General features: G+C 42.4%; 1 protein-coding gene across 2 annotated transcripts in view; it reads right to left on the bottom strand.

Annotated features, from left to right (window-relative positions):
- Nucleotides 1–6,488: 6,488 nt before the first annotated feature.
- LOC109310663 (ubiquitin-conjugating enzyme E2 E2) overlaps nucleotides 6,489–14,106 on the bottom strand; it is a 319,806-nt gene continuing 312,188 nt past the window's right edge. For both annotated transcript variants that reach the window (XM_019535959.1, XM_019535950.1), the window contains one exon: nucleotides 6,489–7,252. In XM_019535959.1, coding sequence (XP_019391504.1) covers nucleotides 7,155–7,252 — 98 coding nt within the window. In that variant the 3' untranslated portion in view covers nucleotides 6,489–7,154. The remainder of the gene's footprint in view (nucleotides 7,253–14,106) is intronic.

Genomic DNA, 14,106 nt, shown 5'->3' with positions numbered 1-14,106 from the left:
AAAAAAAAATGGAAAACATGTTTCCCATTACATGCAGATTATTTATTAAATGTATAATATTATACATTTCACATTATTTATTAAATGTATAATATTTTGGACATTTGGTACAAATCATTTCCTTTCCCACGTAAAAGCCCCTCTTCCAAGATAAAACCAAAATAAAAAATAGGCAATATAATTATGAGTTCTGAGCTTCTTGGATAACAATAATATCTTTTAAATGTAATTGGTACATACCAAAGTCTCTAGCAGTTATTTTATGCAAGTTAGTGCTAGTATTTTCAAGCTGTGTCTACATGGTAAATTGACTGTGCCTGACAGTAGCACTCTCAAAGGTACTCCATGCTGCTGCATGTATACTGCCTCTTGAAACTCCACGTTTATGTGATGCTTCTGGTGGACTAATCAGTAATGTGAGACACAGTGTGCCCACGGTGCCATGAGGATGTGGTTATACTGCTCCAGTTCAGCTCCTAGGCCTGGTATGTTCATCATGGAGGTGTGGTTTCACTTCTTCTTGCCACGGTGCCTGAGCCTCAGTGGTGATGTGGGGAAAAAGCTCTGTTCTTCTCGTTCCCCGGATGTAGTGGTAGAAGAGCCAACAACTGTTTGGCTGATGCAGAAGTTACTGCAGATGTTACAAGAGTTGTTTCCATTCTGCACTCAGAGTGAGGAAACTGACTTAGGAGCTGCAGGGAAGGATCAGAAAGGTAAGCAGAGTATATGTCATCCAATGAAAAGATTTTTTTCCCTGTTCCTTCCTATTGGGGAACAGTTGCTGAAGGGACTGCCTAGTCTTAATGTGGTAGAACAGGGGTGGGCAAAATGTGGCCTGCAGGCCAGATGTGGCCCACCAGGGCACTCTATCCGGCCTGCGGTGCCCCTAAACAGTTTAGAACGTTTATATTTATCTGCCCCTGGCTGCTTGTCATGCGGCCCTCGATGGCTTGCCAAAACTCAGTAAGCGGCCCTCCACCCAAAATAATTGCCCACCCCGTGGTAGAATAACTGTATCCCCCTACTCTGGGAAGGGGCCTGCAGAGCACATCCTCTGTGCCAGTTTCCTTATAGAGTGTTAAGTACAATGGAGCTTTGTTTTATGTCAGATGTTTCTGAACAGCAAAAGCAAAGTCATTGCCACATTTTTGGCATCTCTTTTTCCTGTAGGTGGAAGTGGGGGGGGGAGGGGTCACATGAGGCTTTTCTCTGCTGCAGGGTGGGTCTCTGTCACTTTAAGGGACTCCATTCAGGGACTTACCAGGGGTATGAGTTGAGTGGAGAGAAAAAGGCATTTTTAGAATCTGACGTGTGGGCCTTTGTTGTTCTTGACCCCAAGGTCTCCAGCAGCACAAAAGGAAGCCCCAGCATTGAAGAGGGAGCACAAATGCCTGTTGTGAGTGAGTGCATCTGAGGAATGACGACAATAAAGAAAGACCTGAGGTTCTTGTTTCCAGCCATGGTCTCCCGAGGGGCCGCCAATGAAGAAATTCTATGCAGCAGTCACAGCTGGTCAGGATCAGGCTTCCGGGCAGGACTCTCAACAATGGAAGCATTTGCCTGGGTGCCCTTGGCAGAGGTACCTGATTCAACCGGCCCACCAGGGATTTTCTGATAGGGACTCAACATGTTGTTCAATTTTTCAGATTCAGTTCAGTTCTTTCAGAGCAACCAGAAGACTTCAACATCAGCTTTCACTCTTATAGCGAGGTGGATTTGAGTCTGGGATTGAGATGGGGTCCAGAGACTTGGGTGACATTTTTTTCAGAGGTTCACTTAACCTCTTTCTATAATCTTCCACAATGAAAATGTACATGAAATATATGCTCTACTTCGGGTTTTCCCTTGTGCTAAAATGTTGCAGCCTCCAGATAAAGTCAGCAATAGAATTTGGGTGTGGAGTTCTGATTTTTAAATGCATTCTTGAATTTTTCAAGCAAATAACATTTGTGCAACATGCCCCTGCTATATTCCACTTAATTATCAGCATTAAAGGTGCAAAGAGAGAACGTGCATGCAATATTCATTAGCACTGTAACCTGCTAGTGCCAAACAGGGTTTCTATAGATATCCAGGGCAGCTATGCACTTGTTCTAGTGAGCATTTCATGTGCTGGCTGTGGGACAAGGAAATATGTGAACCTTTGATCTCAAGCTCACTAGACTGGGAACTGCATGACTGGAAGTACTGTATCATTACTTTTATTAGAAACAGTATGTATCTAGAGCTAGAAATATCCAAATAGGAACAGTGGTCTGTTTATAGGAAGTGCCCCGAGGCATGGTACAATAGAAGAAGTCACATAAGGACCTATCTTACTTTCTCAAAACCAGGCATCGAGGTGTCTATCTGGTGCAAGCGATGTCATGCCGAGATGCTCCATGCTGGGTAGTGTTGCATGAGTGCCATTAAACTGGGACACTATAGATAAATATGCTTCCAGTTCAGCGTCCATGAGTGACCTTTGGGTCTGTGCATGGCACTCTGTGGCGCTAGGCAGACTTTACTTATTGGGCGAGGTTAACACTTAGGGAGACTGCTGGGCTCAAGCCAGTTCACGAATAGCTATTTGAACAGGGATCAAGCACTCAGATCTTGGGCTGCCACCAGTTAAGAGCAAAGGATTAGTCAACAAGAAAGAAGCAGCCAAAGGAGAGGAAAGGGTAAGGGAGAGGGAATATATTTAGGGGAAAAACAACTGCCAAACTGGCCAGTTAGACAGGGATTGCAAGTACCTGCAGAGATTTGCTCAGATAGTACAGCAATGCAGAATGAGTTCTCCTGCTGGAGGGAACTCCAGATGCAGAGATTCTTCCAGCTTTTGGAGGGACAGTATTAGAATTTATTTGGATCCAAAAAACAAGATTATGTTGCCATGATATTTGGGAGATGACAGGGACTGAAAAGATCTATTTTTTTTTACTGTAGACCGTTCCTGCTAGACTGATGCCCTTTCAGCCCTTCTTGAAAACCTCCAATGAAGCAGATTCCACATCTTTAGGGAGCTCGTTCCACTGAGCAACAGTTCTTACAGTGAGATTTTTGTCCCCTGAGATTTGATCAGAAAGATAAATATATTGACTTCTGTGCATTTGGGAATGCCATCTGCGCATTTCCATTTGGGAATGAGGTATCATTGTGTTATCATCTAGGGCCTACAAGAAAAGTCATTTTATTAAAATTTCTCCTTTCATTGATAACTTGAAAGTTCCTTTTTAAGAGGGATTTTAATTTTTCAGCTGCAGTGACTTCCAGAGTAAAACAACCTAGAGACAGCTGAGAAAACTTACAAGCAGTATTTGAGGATGCAGGGCTAAGGATAATTTTGGACAACCTTATTTAGGAAAACCAGGGATTTCTATATTTTTATAGGGTATCTGGTTAGTGAATAGAATAGGAAGTTATGAAAGCATTTGTAATGATCAGGCTATGTAGAGAGCAGTCTGGAGAGTACTCTGACTGCTACTTGGACCTAATTGAACTTGGGGAGTGAAGAGGAGTTCCTTCTGATGGGGTTATTGGAAACTAAATGCTTTTATATTCGATAAGGTTTATTTTTACTTGCAGTCAGAATGGCTGTAAATGTCTTTATTGAACAAGAAACAGTTCAGGATTTTAAATCACCTCACATACAGCAGTGGGATTTGATCAACTGGACCCTGGTGGGCTCTGTATTTTCTTTTTCAGGACACTGATTAGAAGCATTATTCAACATTGCAGAGTTATTTGAGAGATTTTCAATGCTGGCCGCAAGTTGGATTCATGTGGCCATAAGAATCTTAGAGGCAAGTTAAGAAGAAATGTTTCAGTATCGAAGTAGAAAGCAGGAATCAGCTAAATTTGCCAGTGATTTTGGCCAGACTCTTCTGATACATCTGCAAGATTGTAAGGAAAGGAGAAAGCAGAGAGCAAAATGGTAGGCGTAGAAGACTCTAACCCTGGCATATGTGCAGGGGCTCTGCTGGTATGTTCAGGAATATCAAAGTGAATTGTTTTGGGGACAAACTACTTTAACTTTTTAAAGCAGCTGGCTATGAACAGCACTGCAGGTCTTTCCACTGACAACTGGAGAATGTGACTTGCCCGTGAGGCCAATAGGAGACAGGGAATTCAGGAAGCTAAGAAAGCTGTGAGTCCCCTTGTCAGCAAGGAAGACTGACTGGGCTGACTACAGAGTTTTGTCTGAGGTTCACTGATCCCTTCTTGGAGGAGCTGTCATAACCTTTCAATAAAGCCTTTACAAAAGGCAGGTTACAATCTTCCTTTCATGAAGGCCCTTGATTTTTTGCCTCCAGCCATAGCAGTGATTCACCTGTAGATGAGTGGGGCTCTGGCAGAGATCTTGATGAACCACTGTGAACTTACAGATGTTAAAAGAAACCTTCAGGAATGATTTGGTAGCTGAATAGAACTGGAAGAAGTGGTACATGTTACGGTGACGAGGTAAGACGCGCTGGACCTCGCCACTGGCAGAGAGTAATGGTGCTTAGAACATCCTGCTTGCTTCTTTGCACTTAGGTGGCAGACATATAGTCTTCCCTTGGAAACCTGTTGCTCTGCTTGACAAGATCATTTTTGAATCCTGATACACCACAGTGTGACGGAAGAGAAGTACAGTCCATCTCCCAGTTAACAAAAAGAGCTTGAGTCAGGCTATGCCCACAGCTATCTAGATAGTGGTATTCTTGTTACTTCAGATTTCAGAGGATTTGTATGTCTGAGGCAAGGGAATGGACACTCATTTTCTAGTCTTGCTGGAAGTCGTAGGGGAAGAGAAGAGGTGATTGGCAAGAAAAAGGGGAGGAAGACTCCCTCCCGCTGCAAGATACGATATTATTTTCCAGCAGGGTCTTACTGGCATGCAGCTTGCTTTAAGATATGCCTCCTGCTGGCAATTTCAGACAAAGCATTCTGCCTGGTGATTCAGTTCAGGGAAGTGTTATAGTAAAGAGTCCTTAAGAGATTTTTTCAAGAGCCATTTGGCAGTATTGAGCTGTCCAGAAGATTGTCTCAGTGGGGCATTGTTATACCTCTGAAATAGCAGAATTTCCTTCAAGTGCAGACGGGGATACTGAGTTGCAGATATTTCATGGTATGGCAAAAGTAACTTACAAGAGAAGTGTAAAATAGATGAAGGCTGTCCTTGGGATGCCGAGTCTGGATCAAAGGAGACTCTCAAACACTTTTTACCGCTCCGTTAACATCCGTATTTGGGATCTGCTGACCTCAACAGTTGCCCAGCCTGACTCTCAGACAACCGTGGGGACTTCTGTAGCATCCAGATAATTCTGCATCAGCCTCGATAAATGAGGACTGATTTGTTATTTTTTGAGACCTGCCAGTTGCTAAATCAGTAGTTTTATATGGCTTATAGCAGAGTTGCTGGCCAGTCTGTCTTTAGATGCAGAAACTTTTAAGTATTTCAGTAGTCATTCAGTTGTTAGCAATGGTTGGGGGGGAACAGGGAGGAGGACAGGGGCAGGACAAAAATTAAACTAAACCAAAAACACACTGCCGATTTTGGCAGAAGGTAGTTGGGAACAGGTGCTTATGTTATCAAATTGACTTTTTCATTTTCAGGATCAGTAGCTGGGAGCGCAGAGGATTTGACTGACTTTGTGTCAGGGTACTGTCCCTTTTCTGACTGTAACTTCTGGCTATTGTTTTCATTTAATAAACATGAGCAGAGAGTGCATGGGAGAGTGTGCAGTAGACAGCATCTGTGATGTTTAATTATAAGAGACAGGGGTTTTCCCATATGCTTTTGAACCACAAAGAACATTTAGATATCAGCATCACAGCATATATTTTCCAAATCACATCGCCCACACATTTCCTTCACCGAGAAGAAGTTTTCCTTCTGCGGCTGCATACCTAAAATTAGCTTGAAGGTCGAATCTGAATAGAAATACCCTTGCCATAGAACATGCTGGGAATGATTGGTGCAATGGCTCAAATTTATCACTGGAAACCTTCATTTAACTTTTTTTTTTTTAAATAATAGTTGCTTTCACGATTATACGAGCCTGGGGAAAGGTACAATGAGCCTTGCTGAACAAAACCATCAGCCCATATTCCACTTTCATTGTAAGTCTATTTTTGTCACTCAGTGTTTTAAATGATAACAAGATGGCTGCAAAAAAAAGATGATAAAGCAGGAGGTTTTAGAGTATCTCAGCACTAACACATAAAAGGATGACCTTTTTATTAAATATACAATATTAGTAATAATAGTATTATTGTAATTTTAAGAATGATTACAAACATCCTTTTACATCCCAGTGCCCAGCTACTATACGTGCATATTATTATTGTTTAGCATATATATTATAACACTGAAGCTAGAGTTTAATGAGAAATTCCAGCTGTTAAGAAACTGTTGTCAAGAAGAAATGATAAGTTCAGTGCTAGCATCGTGAAAGTTTGATTGCACACAGAGCTGTGCCATCTACACTATACAAAATAAAAAAGCAGTGTCTTCCAAAAAGTGCATTTATCAGCCACAGTGTTTTATTGAGTGCTTTAATAATACAAGTGTACATCAATTGATCCACAGTCAAAAGTGGCAGGTCCCTAAGAAATTTACAAGCACTTTCTTAAGTAAATCAAAATACGTATTATTTTGTTCAATCCAATAGCCTTGTGCGGGAAACAGAAGGCTAGTGATAAACAAAGTCTTAGTAATGCACAGTGATTCTTGATTTTAAGCTTTTATACAAAACTTGTTCCCAATAGCATGCACCCACCATTAAAGACTTCAGTACAAAAAAATAACCCTAAACACTACATTTAAGTAGAAACAAGATATAATTCTGAATTTGTTTGTTTTTCCCCAAAGACCACATGAAAAAAAAACCACACATTAATACAAAGCTTTGTGATAAAGCTCTCTACTATTACAGATCCAACATTCTTTGCACTGATAACCAAAAATCCCTGCCTATGTCTGAGGGAAACAACTTTCAAGTTAACAGAATAAAAATATAAAACAAAACAAATAAAAATAAGAAACAAAAACAAAAACAAAGGAAGGACAACCTTCTGTCACAAAACAGTTCAAAATTTAATAAAAAATAAAAACAAAGGGAAGGGAAGGGCTATTGATGCACTTAGTGAATGTGCTTGCTCAGGTCCAGAACGTTCGTAGCGGGTTCCTATGTAGCGTATCTCTTTGTCCACTGTCTGGCCATTCTGTCGTGCTCTGCTCTGTTCGTCATATACTGAGTGGCAATACTTCCAACCAGGGGGTCAGCTGGAAAGAAAACAAAACCGTGAAAGAAATCGTTGTCAGTGTTGGAAGGGCTGTCTCTCTGCTGCAGCTGCAGGCCCACAAAATGTTGTTGAATACAATGTAACTAAGGTCTGTTAGGTTGCATTTGAAGAACAAGATGTACTTATTATGTACCTTCCCCTTTTTTAAAGCAGACATGCCTTTAGGGAGAAATAAGAAAAAAAATGACTGAAATGTCAATAGCTTTAAAAAGAAATGTTTCTGTAGTATTCCAAACCAGTGGTTGTCAACCTTTTAAGGTTGGGGGCTACACTGAATCCAGGTCAGGTCAGAGGTTGCTAGGACCCACTGCTTTTTCCCATGGTGGCACAGGGAGAGTGCTTTTCCCTGTGGTGCCAGTGGCATGGGAAAGCAACTGCGCTAAAGCCCCTCCTCTCCCCCAAATGCTGCTGAAGCCCCATGTCCACAAGCCTTAGGTTGCCAACCCCTGTTCTAATCCACCAGCAATGACAGAACATATCTTCAGATGAAGAAGTTACGATCCCCAGTTACGGTCCATGATGAAACCCCCAAAATATTATGTTGTGCTCCAATGTTTGTGTGTGTGCATATTTTTTAATTTTAGTGGCATAACCATAGGCTCAAATGCATACAACTTCTACAACAGGCATACAAGTTCCGCAAAAAGAATCAGAACTCATGGCAGAGGTGATATCTTTTATTAGACCAACTAGATATTTGCAAAAAAATATATTTATTTGCAGGCTTTCAGGCACACTCACTCTTCCTCAGGTACAGGAGAATGTAAAGATTATAAAATTTCTCCTAGGCAGAAATGAAAATTCATATTTTACAGGAGTGCTGAAGGTGTTGTAAGATCTCTTGGTTGGAATATGAACTATTTGTGGAGATAAAATAATGTAAGATCTGTTTTTTTAGGGGGTGTTTCTTATTTTCAGGAATGTGAAAATACCATAAAAAGACCAACTGATGTATTATTTGGGCTCACAAACAATTCCAGGAAGCACAACAAGCCCACATTAACCAAACACCAATACCAAAACTTTGGGGTTTGTTCTAGTTCCCGTAGAAGTTGTAAGGAATCAGAACTCATGGCAGAGGTGATATCTTTTATTAAAACAACTAGATTTTTCCTGAGTGGAAATGGAAGTTCTTATTTCAAAGAAAAGCTGAAGGTGTTGTAAGACCTCTTGGTTGGAATAGTTCATTTTGTGCAAACACCTTCATCTCTCCTATGAAATACGAAATTTCATATCCACTTAGGAGAAATTTTACATTCTTTGCATTCTCCTATACCTGAGGAAGGGTGTGTGTGCCCAAAAGCTTGCAAATAAAGACTTTTTTGGCAAATATCTAGTTGGTTTAATAAAAGATATCACCTCTGCTATGAATTCTGATTCCTTACTACTTCTACAGGAAGTAGAGCAAAACCCAACGTTTTGGTACCGGTGTTTGGTTAATGTGGGCTTGTTGTGCTTCCTGGAATTGTTTGTGCAGCCCAAATAATACATCATCTGGTTTTTTCATGGTATTTTCACTTTCCTGAAAATAAGAAATACCCCCTAAAAAAACAGATCTTACAGTATTTTGACTCCACAAATGGCTCCTTGAAACATTAAACAAAACAAAAGCAAAACAAATGAGTTTCTATAAACCCACAAACCAAAAAGTCCATACAAATTTCTCTAGAAATGACTGTACTTCACAAACATTTTACTTTTTCAAGTGATGGCATTTTAAGTTTAAATCGGGTATAAATCTACTAACTTTTCCCCTGGCACAGCTGACTTTTTTTGTATTTTGGCTGCAGCAATAAGTCTCCTGATACTACACTGCCACACTTTGGCAGTTCAACTGCATTGATACCATCTTTCTGACCCAGGAGAACGTGACTCCTATTAGAACCAGTAAATAATTAACGGGCTTTTTAATTGGCTGGAGATGATGCTGTTGATCAACCCAAGCTACTACTTTCGTGCACTGAGTACAGTGCTTCTAACCCCGGTCATTCTGAGAACTAAAAGGCCAAATATTTTGAATGGCAAAGAAATTCTGTTCAGGTCAGTGAATAAATTATTTTGGTATAACCAGATTTGATTAGACTGGGTTACCACCTACATTAGAAAACTGCCTACACAAATCTGTTATCGTGTAGTGCTAACAATGCTAAGGTAGCAAGTTGCACTGCCATATGAAGTACAAGACCCTTCCTGCCTCAGGCAGAGAGCTGGACTAGATGACCTCTTGAGGTCTCTTTCAAGCTTACTTAGCTATGATTTTGGTTTGATTCCTTCATTCACTATCTAAGTGAAGAAGAACTGTCAGTGCTGTAAATGCGGCACAATAACCTCTTAAAATCTCAATCCTGCAGTCACTTAGGCCCATGTTTAATTTTAATGCCTGGAGCAGTTCCACTATGAAACTAATTGGGATAGTAAAGTTGAACATGCAGAATAAGTTAAGTGTCAGGGCCTGGGCCAGCAGTCAGAGAGCCCTTAACATCCTTACATACTGACGGTTCCATAATATTCTCGCGTCCAGTCACAGCAAGAGTCTGTAGATTTTAAATCAGCTATAATTGTTGGTACAATATCCTTCCTGTTATTCTCTGGGATTTCAGAAGAGGAACCCTCCCTCAGGTGTTGTGTTACGGTTACTCATTTCTGCAAAGGCTGGTTTACTCTCATTCCTGGATCAGATATAGGGTCATTGTGGAAATGTGCAAAACACCCAATAATTTATGAGGAGGTTTGCAAACCTCCTTAAGGGGGAACTGAAGAGCCCATACAACTCTTTAGCAGTTCCTATGAAATTCTACAATCATCAGGAGGACAATGCCTTCTCTAGAGAGGAGCATGACATCTACATTTCCTTTAACCAAGAGAGACTGGTTCATGTTGATATTCAGAGGGAAGGGTCACTGACAGACCATGGACTTTTTGTATCTCTGGGAATTAGGTATAACAGTTTTCAAGTATAAACAGAAGGTGACAAGAAGGTGACTAAGGGAAAGAAGTGGCTCATCTATAGAACGGAACAGAAAAAGTTGAGTAACTCATTCTGTACAAGTTAGATTAGCTGTGGACACAGGTCTTCCCTCTCAAACCCTGAAAAGGAGAGAAGCACTAGATCAGTGGTTGGTTCTTCACTGCCCTGTATGCCCTCAGCAGAGTGGGTGAGGATGCCAAGAGAGCATGCAAGAAGCAAGTCCGAAGGTAGCAGAGGAGTGACAGTGGATAATGTATAAAATGGGGGTTCAGAAGATTAGGATTACATTCCCTCTTCTGATGTTGGGTGTGCCACACTGTAGCTCCTGGTTCTGTGTCTTTCCTGCCTCAACTTCTGTCTGTCTTGAATAATCAGATTGGAGATTTTCAAGGTAAGAACACGCCCTTACTGTATGTCTACCCTATTAGTTTTCAACCTTTCTGGACTTGAGACACCCCTCACTGGACTGGAGGCATCCTTCCATAACGTTTGGGAATTGAATGGCACCCACTTTCAAAAACTAATTTATATATTACAGTATATAATATATTACAGAGGGGCTTCACAGTTGGGATGGAGTCTTATCTAGGCAGAGACCAGCCTGAGTCTGTGCTTGCCTGCCTAATTTATCTGCTCATCTCCCAACATCCTACTTATCTCCCCACAGCTTATGCACCTTTCAAAAGATCAGGCAGCATCCTGTTTGAGAATCACTGCTCTATACAGTGGGACTGAGAGTCTTGGTTGGGATCAAGTGAGGCAATAATACAAATTGGAAAAAAACCAGTACTAGGGTGGTCATTCCCTCTCCCTTCCTTGGAGAAATGAGCAGGAGCTGAGTACAATCTAGTTGGTAGACTTGCTCTGTAGACATGATAGCGTTAAACCTCTATTCAACAGAAAGAAATGCGTGTTTATAAAACTACTGTCATAAGCAAAAGCAAATTAAAAGATAAAAAAAGAATATTCAACCCCAAACTGTGTAACTGTCATGTACTTTTTCAACATTTCCCTTTCTCATTGCTGTAAAATCGCTTTTCATTCTGCACTTGCAAATATCAGTGATTTTATTTTTAGTAATGGAGATTTGTTTCTATAACTAATAAACTAGTGTTGTAATTCAGCAGTTACATCAGAGAGCATTTCAGAAATCTAATCCAAGTGGGACTGTGTCCAAACAACAAACACAAGTAGTGATCAAGATGTAAAGTCATGCCAAAAATGTGTGTAATCAGGATTATTTATACAATAAATTCAAAGAAAAACACAATAAATAACAACTAATAATAATAACAAAGTTAAGTGATATTTCAAACACATGAAAAGCCAAGGCAAAATCACGACAAAGAATTATTATTTAGATAAATGGTACACAGAAGATTGAGCCAAGCCACTTCCCCAAACAGAGAATTTTAAATAAACATGTACCAATTGTGAGTTAAATTGGAGCTTGATCCTGCAAACATTTACTCAGGGGCTGTAACTCATGGGTGAGGTTACTCCTGTGTATAAGCATCTGTAGCACAGGGTCCTTAGCATGCGTGCTAATAAGCAACAAAATTGGTTTAAGAAAGTTTGCACAGATTTGCCAGATCGCTCAGACAAGGCACAGTAATCCTGACCTGTAACATCCTTGACTTTACAGCTCTGAGATGCTCGAGCAGAGATGACCAGTTGTGCTGAACTATGGGTACATAAAGATGTTTTGGGAGGTTAGACAGTGCTAAAAATGGCCACCTTATTTAACTTAGTTTGCCCAGGTGTGAACCTTATGCTTAAATCCTTAGGGTGTAGACAGAAAAGCAGCTCCCTGTTGCAACTCACAGTGGTTTGAAGGAAGTGCTATGAGTTGCAGTGATACCTCAGACCCAACAGGAGTTTGCTGTTGGGTTCAGGAATTGGGGATCCCAGCTGCTTGCTGCGAGCCTGCAGTTCAGTTTCTGTAGCAATGCCACTCTGCCCTCCCAGCCCAGCTGCTGTTTTTAGAATGAGGGGGGAAAGGGGGCCAAAAGAGCTCATTTTGGGGGTTTCCCAGCTGGCACCAGAGGGTGGGATGGGTGGATTGCAGCCCCTCCTACCTCAGAGGGGCTCCAACCCACCCGGCCCCACCCTCCAGTAACAGCTGAAAATGCCCCAGACCAAACACCCTCCACTCCCTTTCTTTCTTCCCATTTTGAAAGCAGCGACAGGCTGGGAGCTCTGCAGACACATACTGCATATCATGTTTCATTTTGGAGCCTGTTCATCTGGACCCTCATGCAATGAGGGTTCAGATTTTAAGGGATTGGGCCCTTTTAAAGCAGTCTGCAGCCATGTACTTCTGTCTGGTCACAGCTGTAGGCTGCTTTCTGGGGCCAGATCAGGAAAAATTGTCACTTCAGTCTGCACCCCTAGTTAAGTGGATCTATGTATGAACTGTACAAAAGTTCAGGAAGGTTAGAATGGTCTACAAATGACCAACTGGGTCTAGTTTAACCCTACCTCAGAGGTAGTTTAGCTCAGACTGTGTCCAGTGAGACTGATCTAACTGAACTGCTGTATAGTTCCCAGCACAGCTCTGGGACTGGGAAAGCCCAGCTGCTGGTCCCAGGGCTGTGCTTTTCCTACCCACCCACTGGCACCAGGCTATTTTTAGCCCCCTGGCCCTTTACCCATCCCCCAGATGGACAATGCCCCCTGCAGACCAGACAGCCCCCAACCTGAACCCACCACAAATGCCCCATCCTGAAAGCTGCTCCTGGCACCAGTTTAACTGGCATTGCTGATGCTGGGAGCCAAGGAAGTAAGTCAGGATGAGAGAAGGGGTGGGTGGGATGGTGGGGTTGGTTCGCAGGAGGGGGGTTATCTGTCTAGGGGTCAGGGGATGAGGGGCTAAAAAGAGCTGCTGGTCTCCATCCCCCCAAGCAACCTTGCAGAACTTGCTAGCCCCCCTTATCCCAACAAACCCTCCTAGACCCTACCAACCCCCACGTACCCCACTTACCCTCCTAAAACCTCCAAGCCCCACTGCAGACCCCACTTGCACCCTGATCTCCCCTACAGGCCACACTTGCCAAGCCAACCCTCCAACCCCCCACAGATCCTCCTTGACTGCCTGATCCCTCTGATCCCCCCCCCTGCAGACCCTGTTTGCCCCTCTGATGGCCCTAGTACTCCCTGCAGACCCTGCTTGTCTCCCCCGCCCTCATATCCCAACTCCTGCTGCAGGCCTTGCTTGCCCCCTGGTCTCCTGGAGCCCTTGCAGACCCTGCTTACCTCCCCAATCCTGCCCACAGACCCCACTTGCCCCCCAAGCCTCACAACCCCCCCAGACCATGCTTGCCACCCAGTTCCCTCCCACTAGCTACCCCCTCCCAACTTACCTTAGATCAGATGGCCATTTTTAACTAGATCGAATCTCCCCCAACTTCCCCAAATGTTTGTATGTACCCTGTGTGATAACCTCAAAGTAGTATAGTATCAACTGCCACCATAGGCCATACCAACTCAGGATTTTAACTAGTCCACTACTAGCTAGGGACAAACATTCATATTCTCAGCTAGTAGGAACTCCATTGACCAACAGACTTTGAAACTTGCTAATTTACTGTTCTTCCTTATCCCTAACTCTTGGACTTAGAAATTAACTGCCAGGTGTCTGCCAAGTAGCCAGGTGGCATGCTAAACTAAACCTTGCTATCCAATACCAGGATTGGGTCCATGTACAGTCAGAAGTAAAAATACTATCAGGTAAATACCAGGTAATATGCCAGAATCCAGAATCCATGAAATAAGAGTCTCCAGTGATAAAAATAATCATAGAATCAATGAGTCGGAAGGCACCTAGACAGATCATCTAGTCCGACCCCCTGCCATGGGCAGGAAGG

Source organism: Crocodylus porosus, unplaced genomic scaffold (assembly GCF_001723895.1).
Source record: "Crocodylus porosus isolate Cpor-Errol unplaced genomic scaffold, CroPor_comp1, whole genome shotgun sequence".
NCBI classification, from domain to species: Eukaryota; Metazoa; Chordata; order Crocodylia; family Crocodylidae; genus Crocodylus; species Crocodylus porosus.
Note: the sequence above shows the minus strand (reverse complement) of the source record. Positions and strands in the feature narration are given on the sequence as shown.